The sequence below is a fragment of the Carcharodon carcharias genome, chromosome 12 (assembly GCF_017639515.1).
Source record: "Carcharodon carcharias isolate sCarCar2 chromosome 12, sCarCar2.pri, whole genome shotgun sequence".
NCBI classification, from domain to species: domain Eukaryota; kingdom Metazoa; phylum Chordata; class Chondrichthyes; order Lamniformes; family Lamnidae; genus Carcharodon; species Carcharodon carcharias.
In genome coordinates, this window is record NC_054478.1 from 104,679,573 (window position 1) to 104,698,157 (window position 18,585).

Genomic DNA, 18,585 nt, shown 5'->3' on the forward strand with positions numbered 1-18,585 from the left:
AGTTCCTTGAAACTTTCCTGTCAGGCTTGAGACCAATCCCATTTTGCATTCTTTGTCAGCAGGTTATTCAGTGGTACTGTGTAGGTAGCCAAACTGGAAATGAACTTGCCGTAGTAATTCACAAGTCCCAAAAACAACCGAAGCTCCTTAACATTTTTGGGCTAAACATTCACCACTGACTCCAACTTTCTGGGTGAGTTTGAGGGGCCAGTTTCATCCATCACTTGCACCAGGTACTCCACTGAGGGCTTCAGGGACGAGTATTTGGACTTCTCACAGCGGATGCCGTATTTTTCCAGTCTACGCGGGACCCTGCCTAGGTTCTCTAAACAAGTTGGGAGGTTTTTCCCGGTGATGAGCATGTCACCTTGGAAGCAGATTACACCAGGGAGGCCCTGCAGTATTTTGTCCATGGCCTGCTGGAATAAGGCTGGTCATGACGCACTTCCAAATGGTAGTCGTTTGTATTGATTTAGACCTCTGTGCGCACTGATGGTTATATACTTCCTGGAATCTTTACTCAGCTGCATTTGCAAAAATGCCTTTGATAAATCAGGCTTTGTGAATAATTCACCTCCATTTAGAGCAGCAAATAGGTCCTCAATTTTCGGTAACAGGTAATGATGCACTTCCAGGAAAGGATTAATGGTGATTTTATAGTCACCACATATTCTGATAGACCCGTCATCCTTCACTGCTGTAACTATTGGAGCTGCCCATTCTGCATAATCAATTTTATCTAAAAGTTTCAAGTTGTTCTAGTTCTTGCTCGATTTTCTGTTGCATTGAGTAGGGAACTGAACGTGGTTTGAAGAACTTTGGAGGAGCTTCGGCCATCACAGCAAGTTTGGCTTCAATATCTTGAATAACTCCAAGACCTTCTTTGAAGACATCAGTATACTTGTTTAGCAAGGATTGCAACATGGGGTTGCAATGCACTTTGTTTATTTTATTCCAGTCCAGCCGAATTTCTTTTAGCCAGTTCCTGCCCATAAGCAATGTATGATCCCCTTTCACAATGATAAGTGGCAACCTTGCTATTTGATCTCCATATTTAATTTGAACAGACATTTTTCCAAGTATATTCACAGGCTCACCAATTTAGGTGCTAAGCTAGAGGAGGGTTTTCTCCAATGGGCATTCCTTGAAAATTTTCTCCCATGTCTCCTCTGAAGCAACTGAAACAGATGCGCCTGTGTCAACCTCCAATTCAACCATTTAAGGCAATGCCAATTTTTAGTCCTTCATCTAGTTTCAGATCAGACTGAATGCAATAGAATTGCTCTTCCTCACTGTCGCTGTTAGTTTCATTTTCAATCCCGTCTGGACTCATTACTTTTGTATTTTGTTTCCAAGTAATGCGTTTTTTTTAAACTGCATGTTTGTTTTCAAGCGTGACTTGTTTGTGTGCTCCTCGTGATGGCCTTTTCTTGGTGGTACTGCTTTACTGTGATCAGCCATTGATCCACATGCACGCTGTATGTGTGCATGTGTCCTTATTTTCCACAGTAACGACAATCTGCAGTTTTCCACTTAAAAGCTTCTGCATTATGTCCTATTCCATTACAGCGGTAACATGTTTGAAAGCGAGTATACCCTGACTTTACTATTTTAACTTTGGCATTGTTAGAATGCGCTTTCGAATCTCCAGCTTGTTTCTCTGCCATTTCTATGCTTTTCACAATCTCGAATGCTTTCTTCAGTGTCAATTCTTGCTCCGCTAACAATCCACGCTGAATTCTTTCATCTCTTAGTCTGCAAACCAAGTGATCATGCAACACTTCTTCCAGGTAACCTTTAAAGTCAAAATGTTCCACTAATTTTCTCAACTCACCCAGGAACTGGGAAGCTGACTCACTGTCATGCTGTTCTCTTCAGTGAAACTTGAATCTCTTGGCAATAATTGCTGGTCTGGGATCGAATTGTTTTTTCAAAACATCTACAAGCTCTTTAAAGCTTTTATCTGTTGGCTTGTCAGGAGCAATGAGATTTCTCAGTCAAGTGATATTTTTCATTCCGAGGACTGTAAGAAACACTGAGGCCTGAATTTCCTCTTCATTCTCATTCGCAATGAAAAACTGTTCCATTTGCTCAACATAAACCACAAAGTCCACAGTAACTGGATCAAAAGCCCCTAATAATGATGATCCCATCGTCGTCATCATTATAAGTGTTTTGTCACTTCTTAACTGCTTCTGAACTCCAACTTCCTGTATGAAAAACAGAAGGTTCCTTTATTCCTTATTCTCCACCAAAGGGCAATACATCCCCAGGACTGAGCACATCCTGTCAGGTTTTATATAATAATTCTTTATAACTAAAATGCCCTTTTACAAAAAAAGCATAAACATTAAACACAAACACCACAGATAGTCTCTCCCAGGCCTGTAAACTATTTTCCCTTACTAAATATTAGCATCAAGGAATCCATGGTTATGGGACAGGGTGTCACATCTCTGTCCTTGATCACACTAAATAACACCCTGCTTGAGGTGGTTAGCAAATCCTGCTACATTGAATCCATGTTACTAGACAATCTGTCTCTTGATACAGAACTTGACACATGCATAGGGAAAGCAACTACCACCTTTGACCGACTCACGAAACACACATGGAAAAACTTTTAAGCTGACTCTTAGGACCAAGATGCTTGTTTATGAGGCCTGTGCTATATGGCTGTGAAACAAGAGCAACATATAGCTATCAAGAAAGGGAGCTCAACAACTTTCATCTTCGCTGTTTGCAACTCATTCTGGGCATCTCATGGAAGGACACAGAGGGAAATGGTGATATCATCTGCGGGGCAGCATGTGCGACATGACGATCAGTGGCTACAGCGGCTTGGCAACAGGCACCAACACCGAAAACAACTCTCAGTGACACCTGACAACCACTTCATATGCGAATCTCATGAACTGAACTCTTCATCCGTAGGCAAAAGTGTAGTATATGAAGCTACCCTATCTCCAATGAATTTGCTGCATTTTCATCATTTTATATAGATGGAAGGATGCTGACAGCAATGTAACCAAGAATAGTAACTGGCTGGAGAGATGTACTTGGGCCTTTTTCAGCCTTTTTATTGTCAAATCTCTAACACATGAAAGGGATCATAAACTGTTGAAACCTTACTTTTTGTTTATTTAAAAAGTGGACTTGCTGAACCAAAAGATGCCTGCTGCAGGTTATATGATTCACAAGTTGGCTATAATTTCTAGAAATTTCCACAGCAGTTACTAGACAAAAACTCAACCCTCATCTTTGTGGAATCTCACACCTCCCATTGTGAGAGGTGCCCAGCCTGGTCCTATAACAAAGGGAGAGCCATCAACACTCATTATATCCACAGAGGTGCTAATAGTCATGATCTATCTCCGAAGGTGAACAATGGATTTTGACCAGAGGCATAGAAACAGCTTGTTGGCCTGCGACTGACTCACTAATGGGCAAAAACACATGACCTAAGCTGTTGAAAATTTGTAATATTATATTTCTAGACTCTCAAGTCTGTTTACTATTTAACCTCCAGCCTGCAAATGTCACAGCAGAACTCCAGGCTGACCAACAGCCTGCATCAAGTCCAAGCTTCCTCAAAGGCCATTTCTCAAGAAGATTCCTGTCGTCATCTGCCAAGCAGACCAAATCTCTGTATACCAACCTCATCTCGCTGCGTCACCATTAACTTTAAAGTAATTCTGCAACTCCTGCTTCAGCTAGCTGACCCTGTCTGAACTATGACTCCTCCGTGAAAGAGCCCTCATTGAACTCTGACTTTCCAGACTCTGGCAATGATGTCAACTGATATGCTTATCTGTGGTTCTTTTTGTTTTTAAATTATTCATTGTTGTAAAAACTCCTCTTTCCTATCACCATATTGCGTGCTTGTGTGTGTGTGTGTGTGTGTGTGTGCGTATGAAGTTGCGACCATTCCCTGGGTTTGAATACATGAATAAACAATTCTTCTGATTTAACTCTGAAGAGAGTTTGCTGCGAGTCACTTTAAAAATTGACCTCTCAAACCAAGGGTTTGGGGAAACAAGTCACAGCCTATTTCAAAAATTAAAAACACCTCTGCTTACAGTCAGACGGACAGGAGAGAGAGGTCAAGTTTGTCTCTCTCCACTGTCTGTAACACTATATATTCATATAATGAGGACCTTGCCAGTGGTTGGTCTTTCTTTATACTTACCAAACTATGCAGAGGTGATCTACTGAGAGCCATGCCCTTGGGACAGCTGATGTCTATGAAATAAAAAGCACTGTCAAGTTATTCTGTATACCTTTAAAGGCTTTAGCAAATGCCTTTCTAAAGCTGCAGCAAAACACACTATTCCCCCACCAAGAAATACCCAATGTTTGTTTGATACAGTCCCCTGATAGCACAGCTGAGCTCAAGAAATTGTGTTGTGGGAAATGACAAAACCCCCATCCTGGGGCCTTCTAGTAACAGTGAGGAACAAATTGAAGGTAATAAGGGTTCAAAGAGTAGCTTAATTACTCTCAAGTAAAACTAGCAATAAACCATTTTCTTCACAAAACACCTTACTGGCAGGCAGACAATAATATGATTGAGGTGCACATTGATCCTGTACAACAACAGAAAAATAATAAAAAGAGTATAAAAGGATATTTTGTTTATAATATATTGAAACTAGTGAGGTCAATATGGTAACTAGTATGGTCAGGGAAACAAACTGAAATGGCAAGGCATAAAGTGAAGCTACTGCTGTAGTCTCCCTTCAATCTCCCAATACAAACAATATTTTTATGGAAATCTGAGAAAGTAATAGTGACCAAATTAACTTTAACTATACAGACCCATAACAAGAACAGTTTAGAAATGTTTCAGACTGCCAGCATCCTTCCATAAAGTATTGTGTGAAACTGAAAGATTATTCCATGTTTCAAATGGAAAATTGTTTTGCAGAAACCCTCCCTGAAACACAAAATACTTCTTGTATTTCCAGTCTAGACACTTGCATATTATAAAAAAAAGTCACATTGCTGGAAGACTGATTTCTCTCCATGAGTGAAAAAAATCCTGACACACAGGAAGAGCTGCAACATGTCCAAGAGGCTTTAAACAAAGCTGTGTACACCAGTCAATGTAATGCAGCTCCTGACTTGTGTCAAAACACCATGCATGTCATTTAGAATGTGCAAGCCTTCACATGCTTTCTCAGTCTCCAGATTTTAAAATGCAATTATCTCCAGTCAGATAACCAAATTGCCACTTGATTACGGTTGATATATTTAACGTATCATCAAATCAAGCTACAGCACAGAAAGCCATAAGGCCCATCATGCCTGTGCCAGTATGAGCTCTTCAGTAGCAGTTACCTACACTAATCCCATTTTCCCATGTCCTTTCCCAATATTCCTTTCCAATTCCATTTTTACTGATGCCCTAATTTCTGCCTCAATACCCAGCTCGGGCACTCCACATCCCAATGACCCTCTGTATGAAAAATATTCTTGACTTCTCCCCATCGACAACAAAACAGAAATAGGATCAGGCCAAGATTCAACAATATTAGGTCTGTCAACTTAAAAAAATGTTCTTCTCATTAATGTCCGGCAACTGGTACCCAATTTTTAGGAGAGCTGTCCCATAGATAATTCAAATAACAAACTGACAAAATCATACTCAAAGAGTGATACCTTTGAGCCAAAATCCTAGACTCCTCAATCACCATCCTTGGGTAGTTGCTATTCAACGGGCAGAACAGGTGTACCTGAAATCATGGGTGGGAGTAGTCAACATTGACTCCGAACCCTATGAAATATCACAGCTTTAGGTCTAAACAGACCAAGGAAGCTTTCTGCTGGTTATTACCAATCTTCATTCCAAACTGTGTTCACCATCACTTGCAGGAAGCCCTGGAGGAAGCAAGGCCATTAAAAAGGCCATCACCAAGTTTGGCTTGGTAGTGCCACTACTGACCGAGCTGGCTGAGTTCAAAAGGACATGGCTTCTAGATTGGCCCCATGTCAGCTGTTGGGGAACCAAAAGGAGGGAATAATCAGCTTGAATTCACCTTCACTAACCTGTCTGTCACTGACTCTTCTGTCCACAATAGAATTAATAGGAATGACCGGCACACAGATCTTGCAAAGACAAAGGATGGAATTTAATGTAACTAGCACGGTTCAATCCATTGGTTGGGGAGCCAGTGGGAAATCTGCATTGTTTCTGAGTGGGAAGCGCAACCAGATTAAATGCCTGTCAGGCACTTAACTGGCCTGCATCAGTTTTCCCCAGGATTCAGGTGGAAATCCTGCCCACCGAGAGCTGCCAGCTAATCAGAGGCCTGCAGCTCTCCAGTATAGGCAACATCGTGACTGAATAGACCTAGGATCACTGAGGGATCCAGGCTGCAGGTGAGAGTGGGATGGAGGTCACGAGAGTTGGGGGGCAGGGGCGTAGAAGGCAAGGGAGTGGAGGGATTGGCATTCAGCCAATCCCCTGCCCGATGCCAGCTCCTTCAATCGGGCACTGAATGAAAGAGGGACCTGTCCCGACCCCTATTATAGGCATGGGAAAGCCGTACCATTCGTATATAATCCCCGAGCCACCACTAATTCCGCTGGGCTCAGAGATAATTGGTGTCAGCCGGCTGAATAATAAACCTAACTGGAAGCCCGCCATGAGCTGGTGGAGGCTTTTCCCACCTCCCACTTAAGCACTGGAGGTTTTCATGCTGCAGGAGACTGATGTGCAGCCTCTCCCGCGATTGGGCCCAGCCACCTTGATAGCCTCTACGACAGGCTACACTGAATCCAGCCCAAAGTCTCATCTTTACAATGAAGACGCTTGCCACTGTGTGTGACTCTACTGTCATGCCAAGTGGGCAGGCTGAGGTCGGATATAGAAACCAAAAAATGAACACTGATGAGTCAGTGAGCCTTCAAGAGCAGCATAGTTCCTGAGGTTCAAAGAAACTCACAGCACGAGGTGGTCATTTGGCCAATTGTGCTATCTTTGAAAGGGCTAACCAATTACTCCCACTTTCCTCCTCTTTCTCTGTAATCCAGAAAATCTTTCCTATTCAAGTATGGATCTGATTCCTTTTTGAAAGTTACTACGTTTAAGGGGAGGCAGTGATGTAGTGGTTTTGTCATTGGACTCATAATCCAGAGACCCAGGGTCAGGTGGACTCGGGTTCAATAAAGATCTGGAATTTTAAAAATGTCTAATAACGACCATGAAACCATTGTCAAATGTCATAAAAATCAATCTGGTTCACTAATGTCCTTTAAGGAAAAAAAACTGCTGTCCTTACCTGGTTTGGCCTACATATGACTCTGAAATGGTCTAGTAAGCCACTCAGTTGGAACACCACCACCTTCTCAAGGCAAATTAGGGATGGGCAATAAATGCTGATGTAGTCAGCGATGCCCACATCCCATGAATGAATAAAAAATAGAATCCGCTTCCTCCACCCTTTCAAGGGGTGTGAGAATGGATATTTAAAAATGTTTTGGGGAATATTGTGTTATTCTGTGAAGGAGGCTGTGTCTGTGTGTGTGTGTATAAATGATTTAATTAAGCTGGGGAAAGGTTACTAGAAACCTGGGACTGAAGTGCAAATTCATTATATTAAGAAAGAATAGAGGTGTCAGGTTTGTGCATTTGTAATAAGATATTATGGTGGGCTTGAGGTACAAGTAAATAGGTTAGATATGGTTCGGCCAAGGACAGTATAGGACTGGTCAGGGTGGGTCATGTGGTCCAGTACGGTGCCAAGGCAAGAAGATATGGCCCTGGCGAAGATTTTATAATCCGTGCTGAGGAGGGAGACCGGGCGCCAATTTTTAAGTAGGCGGAGATCCCCCTTCTTAGGCAGCAGGGCAATGAATGCCCTGCGCCACAAAAGGGGCATCTCCCCAGTTGCGATACTCTCCCCCAGGACCCCCACGTAGTCGCTCTCCAGGACGTCCCAGAACACCCCGAAGAACTCCACAGTCAGCCAGTCCAGCCCGGGGATTTGCCCTTGGAGAGGCTGGCGAGGGAGCCGGTCAGCTCCCCCAGACTTATAGGGAGTCAAGCTTTCCGGCGCCCTCTGGGCCGACCTGCAGCAGGTCTTCCCACAAAACTCTGCGAGCATCCTTGCTGGGTAGGTCCAGAGAGAACAGGGCAGTGCAATAGGATTTAGCAATGGCCCTGATGCCCTCCGGGTCCGAGACAAGGGATCTGTCGTCAGCCGGCAGCATAAGGAGCTGCTGACGGACACTGTTCCTTTTTTCCCTGGCATGCCTTGTTGCCGTCCGGCGGTGGAGGTCCCCTTTGGAGGGCCCTCTACGGAGGTGCCCCCCCGCATTCCATCGGGGACCTGGGGTGAAGGGTGTTGCACACAGCAGTCCCGTATAACTGAAGGATATGTCCATTCACGGATTCCCGAGACCTGTGGAGTCCGTGGACCACATGTATGTAGGGTGTTGTAGGCTGCACTCCCTTTACAGTTATTTAAAAAACGTTCTATTGACGTTTTGTTTGCACTTCAGTCCCACGCTCCTGATCTATGGGCACCCAGTGCGGAGGGGTGCCGGGAGGGAGGGGGAGCTTCTCGTGAACCTGCTCCTGGGCCTGGCCAAGTTGGTCATTTACAGACCCAGGCAGCAGGCGAGCGAGGGTGTCATCATACCTGACTATCTGCCCCTCTTCCGTGGCTACATTCATGGCTGCGTGTCCCTGGAGAGGGAGCAAGCGGTGTCTGTCGGCATCGTCGAGGCCTTCCGTGCCCGTGGGTACCACGGGGACAGGGGAGCTTTATCGCCCCTTTAATCACATTTTGATTTGATGTTTGTAAGTTTCCTTTAAACTTTGTCTTTGGTTTTGCAGTTCCCTAATTTAGGGGCTGTGTTTATTTTATCCCTCATTGTGGTAATTTAGTTTATTGGTTTAACTCCAAAAGAGTTAAAGAGGTTGGATATAATATTTGCACTTTTAGATAAGTTGAGAGTTTGTCTGAATATCAAAGGGAAATCAGAGTTAACAAGAAACATTTTTGCATCTTACAGGAGTTCCATGGGTAAACACGAGACAGTATATTACATTTTATTGATCCAAAAGCAGAAAGAAAATAGAAACATGAAAGATTTTATATTTAGAAGGATTTGAGTTTCAAACAGGTGAGAGAACAATGGAACCTGAAATGAAAGGGGGGAAAAGGGTATTTTAGAGTTACTGTGGAGAGCTTGGTGGTTCACTCGAGTGTAAAATAGCACACGATGACATTGGGTGAGCGTTCCAATGTCATCACGCACTTCCACGATACTTCGGTCAGCGGGCTCACGCGAGAGTCAGTAGCTTGCCCGCCAACAATCAAGAGGCCTATTAAGGCCATTGAAGTAGTAACTGAAGGTGATTTTTCGCTGCCCGTCCAACATTAAGGTTGGCAGGCAGGCAAATCGGCCAGGAGGCCTTTGCTTTTTTGAGGAAACCTCATCCAAGGGTGGGATGAGGTTTCCAAAGTTATTTAAAAACAAGAGAAAATGTTTGGACAGAATGTTCATCAGGTATGTGTTCCAGTGACTGATTCTGATGCATGGGCATTTTTCCCAGTTTTTAAAATCTTTATTTTTTGCTGTTAAATTCTTCAGCTTCCTGAGGCAGCTCTCTGCCTTCAGGGAGCTTTCCTCCCACACTCCTCCACACCTACTTCACCACTCACCCTCCTCCCTCCCCCATCCCGGCAGCCCTAAGCCTTTCAGTGTGTCTTTCACCCTGGCTGGCCGTTAATTGGCCAACCAGTATGAAATCATGGTCAGGGTGTGTTCCCCAGCCATGCCAGGGCCTGCCAAACTCAAAATCCTGCCCCTGGGAACAGCTCTAGGCTGGGAGAAGATGCAATTTGAATCATCCACCCAGTCAAGCCAGAAATGCCTTGGGCTGCATTAAGCAGTCTTGTTCTGAAGTCTTTGATTTCCACAGCAGAGCGGAAGAGAGTTTAAGGGGTCGGGTAGTATGTCTTTATTAAAGCTACAGCAGTTTGCCTTGGGTAATATCACTGTACTTTTATAGTTAAACATCTATAAGGGAGTGTTGCCTGGAAGGTATTTACATTGCGGGCCTGGCCAAGTAGGGAGTCTTTTGGGGGAATGTTTTGTAAGACTACTTTTAACTGTGTAACTGTAATCTTGTGTACTTAAGTTTTTTTTCTTCTTACTTTTAATTTATAAAATCCCAGAAGTGTCCCTGGATTTCTTGCTACTGAGATCATTTTTTTTTTTCGTTTTCAGAATACAAAAAGCTATGGCCTGTAAGCCAAGTTTCTCTCTGGGATTTGGTTTGCTCAGCAACATCTGTTGTGGTTATAACAGGGAGTTACAACAACTCACTTTATTAAAAATGCCTACTCATCTATCACCTTACTTTGTTTTGTCAATTATCTTAAATCTGTCCCCTTTGGTTACACTTTTAGTAAATCTCCCCTTATATTTTTCTCTGCGCAAAGGAAAATTTCTCCTGTCAATCAACTTAACTGAAGTCCCACAACTGTGCTAACCACAATGGGAATCAGGGGAAAACTCTCCACTGGTTGGAGTCATACCTAGCACAAAGGAAAATGGTTGTGGTTGTTGGAGGTCAATTACCTCAGTCCCAGGACATCGCTACACGAGTTCTTCAGGGTCATGTCCTAGGTTCAATCATCTTTAGCTGCTTCACCAATGAACAACTCTCCATCATAAAGTCAGAAATGGGGATGTTTATTGATGATTGCTTAACTTTTAGTACCACTTTTGACTCCTCAGATACTGAAACAGTCTGTGACCATATGCAGCAAGATCTGGACAACAGACAGGCTTGGGCTGATTAGTGGCAAGTAACATTCATGTCACACAAGTGCCAGGCAATGACCATATCCAACAAGAGCAAATCTAACTATCTTCCCTCAACATTCAATGGCATTACTATTGCTGAATCCTCTACTATCAACATCCTGAAGGTTACTATTGTCCAGAAACTGAACTGGATCTGCAGTATAAATACGGTGGCTACAAGAGAGGTCAGAGGCTGGGAACACTGAGGCAAGTAACTCATCTCCTGACTCCCCAAAGCCTTTCAACATCTATGAGGCACAAGTCAGGAGTTTGATGGAATACTCACCACTTGCCTGGCCGAGCACAGTTCCAACAACACTCAAGAAGCTCGACAGCATCCAGGACAAAGCAGCCCGCTTGATTGGCACCCCTCCAACACCTTAAATATTCGCCCCCTCTACCACCAACACACAGTGGCAGCTGTATATACCATCTACAACATGCACTGCAGCAACTCACCAAGGCTCCTTTGACAGCACCTTCCAAACCCGCAACATCTATCACCTAGAAGGACAAGGACAGTAGGTGCAAGGCAACACCACTACCTGCAAGTTCCTCTCCAAGTTACACACTATCCTGACTTGGAAAGATATTGTCATTCGTTTATTGTCGCTGGGTCAAAATCCTGGACCTCCATCCCTAACAGCTCTGTGGGTGTACCTACATCACATAGACTGTGGTGGTTCAAGACAGCAGGCGGTTCACCACCACCTTCTCAAGGGCAATTAGGGATGTGCAACAAATGTTGATCTAGCCAGCGACACCCACATCCTGTGAAAGAATTTTTAAAAAACATGAGCTAGCTACCACAGAGTCTGAAGAGAACTAACCTCAGGGTGGGTAAAAGTGCAAAAGGTATTCTTGTACTGTATTTCATTTACCTAAAAATTTCCAGCCTCCTTATTATTAAGAGGAAGTTTCTGCATTTGGACATGGGATATGCAGGCCTCAAAGTTACATCAGAACTTCCAGAAGGTGCAACAAAAGGTTAACCATGGTCATATACTGAAAAACTATTAGACCAATATAAACAAAGTTGGATAAATGTACTGGGTTTGCATAATAAAAATAAGTAAGAAAAATCTCGTCCAACTGAACAGGCTGCACTAAACTAACAGAATCCAGTTTGTAACAGTGCCGAAGTAACACAGTATAGAATTAAAAAACATCATGAGAAAACCTGCTAACCTGGGAAGTTTATAAAAACTATTTTAGTCAAACAAAGAATACAGTAGCAGAAACATGCTGAATTTGCCAATAACTTTTCAGTGCACTGTAGGTTGAAATGTTTTTTCTCAAATTGTCATTTCTTTCAAGACAATCCCTGACCAGACATATTAATGAATTTCACAGCATACTATTTTTCAACCAAGCAATATCCTTTGAACATGGCAGTGTTAGGAAACAAAACGCAGCATTAACTCACTCCTAATTTTCTTCAGTAACCTCCAAAGTACTACTACCTAACTGTATTCAAATATTTTATGCAGGTTTGAATCTCGTGTTATTTTCCTGGCAAGGATTGTTGTTGCCCACTACTATTAGAAAAACATGGTCAGAAAAGCCTAAAGTAGTACAAATTCAACTTTACTGTTGTAATGTTAGATTAATTTAACTTTTATACAATAAGTTGTTGTGTGAAAAATCAGACACAAATATAAGCAGATTCTTAGCAAGATAGCATCAACCATCACTAACATTGGAGCTAAAGCACCCTCAAATAATTGAAGAACTGCAATGTACAGCAATATAAAATAAGAGCAAGAACAATGAACTCCTGAAGATGTGAATCTTCCCTATAAGCTAATGTAGCATTGCCAATGCAACAAAGATGCAAATATCATCAATATGAGCACATAGCATCAATATGAGCACATCACTGTTAGCAACAGCAAACAATATAGAATCTTTTAAAAAAAACTTTATATTACCACAACATTTAGAGTATTGTTGTAAAGGCTTAGGCTTGGCACAATGGTTAGACCAGACCGGACTTGGTAATCACGGAAACCACCTCCCATCGAAAGAATGGTGATATTTCTTAAATCTTTTTCCTTGAGAATCCAGTAATTGTTCACAGTGGTGTAAAAGTCTATAAGAATGAATGTTTTTAGTTAATTAATAGTCCATTTCACACATTTCATACTGCATTTTTCCTCAATCAGGTTACATGATACTGTATTTTAAGTTTCAAAAGGAATAGTATAACCTTCGAAAAAAGCAACAAGTTATAATTAGCGATATGTGACATCCATGGCTCCATTAATTAACATTTCTCTGACTGGATCTCAGCAAATGCAAGAAACACAAATGTAACTCTATCAAACATCCTACATTTGGTCCTACATTTAATACATAATAAATTAAAAATAAAATGAAAATTAAAACAATATTTGAAACACAAAATTAGCAAATTCTACAAATCAGCTGCAGTGTTTTACTACATTACTACAAAAAAAAAATTTCATCCACCCAGCAACACAGGCCAGTCAGTTTAACTTTGGTGGCGAGCAAGCTTTGAGGTCATTTGGGACAAAATTAGTAGTCACTTGGACAAATGTTGCTTAATTAAGGAAAGCCAGCATGGATTTGTTAAGGGCAAATCATGTACTTTTTTGGGTTTTTTGAAGAGGTAACAGAAGGCTGATGGCAGTACTGTTGTTATGTTGTGTACATGGACTTCCAAAAGATAGTTGATAAAGTGCCACACAACAGACTCGAGAGCAAAGTTTGAGCTCATGGATAAAAGAGACGGTAATAACATGGATACGTAATTGGCTGAGTGATAGGAAACAAAGAGTACTGGTGGATGATTGTTTTTCGGACTGAAGGAAGGTTTATCGTGGAGCTCCCCAGGGATTTGTGTTAGGGCCTCTGATCTTCCTGACATATATTAATGGCCTAGACCTTGGTGTAGAAGACACAATTTCAAAATCTGCAGATGATACTAGACTTGGAAGTATTGTGAACTATGAGGAAGATAGTGAAGAACTTCAAAAGGACATAGGTAGATTGGTGGAATGGGAAGACAAGTGGCAAATGAAATTTAACGTAGAGAAGTGTGAAGTGATTCATTTTGGTAGGAAGAGCGCAGAAATACAATACAACATGAAGGAGACAATTCTAAAGGGGGTGCAGGAGCAGAGTGACCTGGCTTTATATGTGCATAAATCATTGACGGAGACAGAATAGGTCGAGAGCACGGTTAGTGAAGCACACAGCATCTTGGGCTTTATCAAAAGAGTACAAAAGCAAGGAAGTTATGCCAAACCTCTATAAAACACTGGTTTGGCCTCAACTGGAGTACTGAGTCCAGTTCTGGATGCTACAGTGCGTGAAGGTGTTCGAAAGGGTGCAGAAAAGATTCATGAGAATGAAATTCCTAATCCTTGGAACCACTTACATAGAAAGATTGGAGAAATTGGAACTGTTCTCCTTGGACAAGAGAAGATTGACAGGGGATTTGATAGAGGTATTCAAATTTATAAGGGGTCTGGGCAGAATAGATAGGGAGAAACCATTCCCACTGGTGAAAGGATCAAGAACCAGAGGGCACAGATTTAAGGTAACTAGCAAAAGAAATCAGGGCGACATGAGGAAAAGCTTTTTCATGCAGTGAGTGGTTAGAATCTGGAATGCATTACCTTAGGGTGTGGTGCAGGGAGGATCAAACAAGCTTTTAAAAGGGAATTGGATCATTATCTGAAGAGGAAAAATTTGCAGGGATACAGGGTGAAAGGCAGGGGAATGGTGCTAGGCGAATTGCTCCTTCAGATGGCCAAGTCAAACACTATGGACTGAATGTGTGGCTGTAACCTCTGGTGCTGTAGCCATTCTATGATTCTATGAAAATGCTTTACAGCCAATGAAGTAATTTTGAAATGTAGTGAAAGTTGTATTGTAGGAATCGCAGCAGCCAATATGTGCACACAAGCTCCCACAAAAGCCAGGAGACAATGACCAGGTCATCAGTTTTAGGTGTTGATGGAGGCATAAATATTGGCCTCCAGACCAGGAGAATGCCATTGCTCTTTCTCAAATAGCGCCCTGCAATCTTTTACTGGAGAAGGGCAGGCTGGTTCTTGGTTTAATATCTCATTCAAAAGACTGTACCTCTGACAGGAGAGAACTCCCATGGTACTGCACCGAAGTGTCAGCCGACATTAAGTGCTCAATTTTCAGGAATGGGGCTTGAAATTACAACCCTTGGTCTCAGAGGCAAGAGTGCCACCACTGAGCAACACTTTGAAGGTAATTCATTGGCTGTGAAACAATATGGATCATCCTGCAGGCATGAAAGGTTCTCTTTTTCTTATTCCTTGCTCTACTCAATATTCTTTCACTACTCTATGCTATACCTCATTTATTCTTGACCACGTCAAAATCTGCAATTCTTCATTTTCTCTCTTACTCACTACCCAACATTACAATGTGCTTTCTCTGTTCATCCTACAGCTAGCTATGTAGCACTGCCATTTTAAACAACAGCCACACTAAATTTATTGATAAACATAAATACAACATATTGTTTTACAGGATCAGGGCCACAGAAAATATACAATTGAGTTTGCAAACACTTTGGAGACATATTTGACTATATATATCATCACATATAAATGGGGGTTCAAGCATGACTAAAACATCAAAACTACTATTAACTATGCAAATGTGTAAATGACTGTACTCTAATATTACTATAAAGAGCAGGAGCTCATGTTCTATTATAATATTTCTCTTCTATATTTGCCATTTGCTTCCCCAGTTACAAAATGGTTGAAAACAATGGAACCTTTTTTACACACCTTTCCAAGTTCCTATTTATTTGCATACAGACTAACAATTCAGGATCATAACATTTATTAAATCTCCCATTTCAATCTCACTTTGCATTTGCTCTCTTCACTTATTTCCTTTCCCCTGACTGCAGCTTATTGATAAATCACACAAAAGTGGTAGCAGGACAACCCCCTCATGCAGTCTGAACTGAAGTAGTAGGGAGGATAGTCCAGCCAAAGGAATTAATTTGCCGTCTCAGGTTAATACAGGAAATATTCCTCAAAATCTGCTCTTGGCTGACTACCAGCTGTTAGATGAGCCATCCAAAGCAGATTCCACATTCGTTGCATGCCAAGCATTTGTAAGCTTTCTGCTCAAATCCACCTAAACTAGGTTACTGTCAAATTCATGGTGATCGCATTAAAACCTGTCAAGCACTAATACAGTGAATGAGAACAGTAGTATGGTGTCTTGCACAACCTCAATCACTTAGCATAACTCACTAAAATTCACTATTGCTTCTACACCATGAATGTCATGTACATCATGTTGCAACCAAAAAAATTAAAACAACTAAAGGAAAACTGATTTCAATAAACCCTTCCCATGTTCAAATTTGTTGAGGGAAACACCTGTACAAATGAACTGAATTTGGACCAGCAATGAGATCACGTCAGACTTACCTATGAGGTAGCTGTCCAATAGTAGGACTGGCGCAATATGAGGCGTAGCTTGTGTTATAATAAGACTTATCAGTGTAGGTTTGAAGTTGGGTAAAGTGAATAATGCTCTCGCAATGATGCCACCCATTGAATGGCCCACAATAGCAACACTGCAGGGTGCAGCTTTTTGATCCTATGGACACAAACAGATCAAAGTTAACTTCCTAGTAAACATTGTGGGTAAATGATTTTGGGAAAACTAGAAGAGATGACAGTAAATTGGTTATGCACATTTTAGCGCGATGGGAGGGAGGAATTTTTAGTTTCTCTATTACTGTTGAGACACAAGTTAATATGTGAGACTTACCCTTTGTAACCCAACTTTCTAGAAAGCTGTCAGTTGCAAGTAGCAAATGCAGCCATAAAAGGAGCCGACACCTGCATCCCATACACACAATATATAAGTTTGATTGAACAGCAGCACCAATTGAGTTGGTCACTGATCATTCAAAGTCCGGGGGGGGTGCTGCTGGAGCAGAATTGCTCAGAAATTACATGAAATTGCTAATCATAACCATTTTTTGTTAGGGGCCTATTGATCCTTGAAAATTTTAAACAAGGCTGAAACTGGAGAAATGCAAAATGGAAAGATTTACTTAATATAAAAAGTTTATATTAATATCATACTATAATATATTTATATTATATTTATATCACTCATTCCACAAATTTGGTACATATTTCTATTACATGAACTCAACTCAACCAGTTTGGTTTTCTGATGGTGATGAATGAAGAAGCTGCAACATTAAAGGATCAAGTTCTGATTTCACTGTGACCATGATTAAAATTTCCCCTCCTGCCAATAGTCTTGGGGAAATGTATTACTTTATAGAGAAGCATTATGACCCTCAATTAAACAGCAAGTTCAAGCTTGAGCTATTGACAAGTGATTTACTGAGTTCTGCAATAGTGTAGCAAGACTAAACTTTAAAATGATCATTTTACTTTTTTTTACTTTACCGTTAACTTACTTTACATTAAATTCCTTCCCTGTCAGGATGATAAGTAAACAGAAGCACACATTTCAGTCTCTGAAGATTGCTGTTTACATGCACAGGCCAGATTACTCACATTCTTTCCATTAAATGTTCTGGGCAGACATTTGTATAGATACAAGTGGATTTCCTACGGCTAGCTCATAATGAAGCAGAGAATATTGACAGAAGTTTGTGAGCGATGCAGTGAAAGGGAATGGAGTAAGTGAAAAATCATAAAGTAAGTAAATGTAGGTAAAGTGCTTCTTGATAGGTAAATGGAAAATTTGGGCCAATAAGCTAAGTATTATCTGCATGAGACACATTTAAAATGTGACTTACAATTTGCAAGATTGTTTTCTATATAACAGCAGCCTTCTGTGGCACTGCTCATTGTAAATCAGATGACATGCTCTTTGGTAATGTGTTAACACAACATAAAGTGCAATTTATTATTTTGCTGCTACGGTCCATCTTGCTTTAACCTGGCTTCTCTATTTTAAAGACAAAAAGTTTGCTTACCAGTTAAAAACAGACCCAAAGATTCACAACCGTTTGGATGAAGTAATTTCTCCTCAACTCAGTCCTAAATGATTGGCCTCTTATCCTGAGACTGTGTCCCCATGGTTTAGATTCCCCAACCAGCAGAAACAATCTCTCAGCATCTACCCTATCAAACACCTTCAGAATTTTGTAGATTTCAATGAGATCGCCTCTCATTCTTCTAACCTCCAGAGAATATAAGCCCAATTTACTTAGTCTCTGATCTTAGGGCAACCCCCTCATACCAGGGACCAATCTAGTGAACCTTTGCTGTACTGCCTCTGATGCAAGTATATCCTTTTTCAAATGTGAAGACCAAAACTGCACTCAATATTCCAGATGGGGGTCTCACCAAAGCTCATTTGTAACAAGACTTTTTTATTCTTGTACTCCAATCCCCGTGCAATAAAGGCCAACATGACATTTGCCTTTCTAATTGCTTGCTACACCTGCATGTTAATTTTCTGCATTCTTTGTACAAGCACACCCAAGTCTCTCTGAACATCAACACTTACAAGTTTCACACCTTCTAAAAAATATTCTGCTTTTCTGATCTTATGACCAAAGTGAATAACTTCACACTTCTCTACATTATACTACATCTGCTACCTTGCTGCCCATATCTATTGGCAGCGTCTGTGTCTCTGTTCTCTAATGCCCTTTAGGGAGGGAAATCTGCCATCCTTGCCTCGTCTGACCTACAAGTGACTCCAGACCCACAGTAATGTGGTTGACTCTTAAAC

General features: G+C 41.5%; 1 protein-coding gene across 5 annotated transcripts in view; it reads right to left on the bottom strand.

The window, feature by feature from the left end:
• pgap1 (post-GPI attachment to proteins inositol deacylase 1) overlaps positions 1–18,585 on the bottom strand; it is a 189,151-nt gene that overhangs the window by 136,539 nt on the left and 34,027 nt on the right. For all 5 annotated transcript variants that reach the window (XR_005944544.1, XM_041200460.1, XM_041200459.1 and 2 more), the window contains exons 4-6: positions 16,284–16,455; positions 12,756–12,916; positions 4,190–4,242 (exon numbers count right to left, since the gene is read on the bottom strand). Coding sequence is in view for 4 of the 5 variants with exons in the window: in XM_041200460.1 (XP_041056394.1) it covers positions 4,190–4,242; positions 12,756–12,916; positions 16,284–16,455 (386 nt within the window). In the remaining variant the exon portion in view is untranslated. The remainder of the gene's footprint in view (positions 1–4,189; positions 4,243–12,755; positions 12,917–16,283; positions 16,456–18,585) is intronic.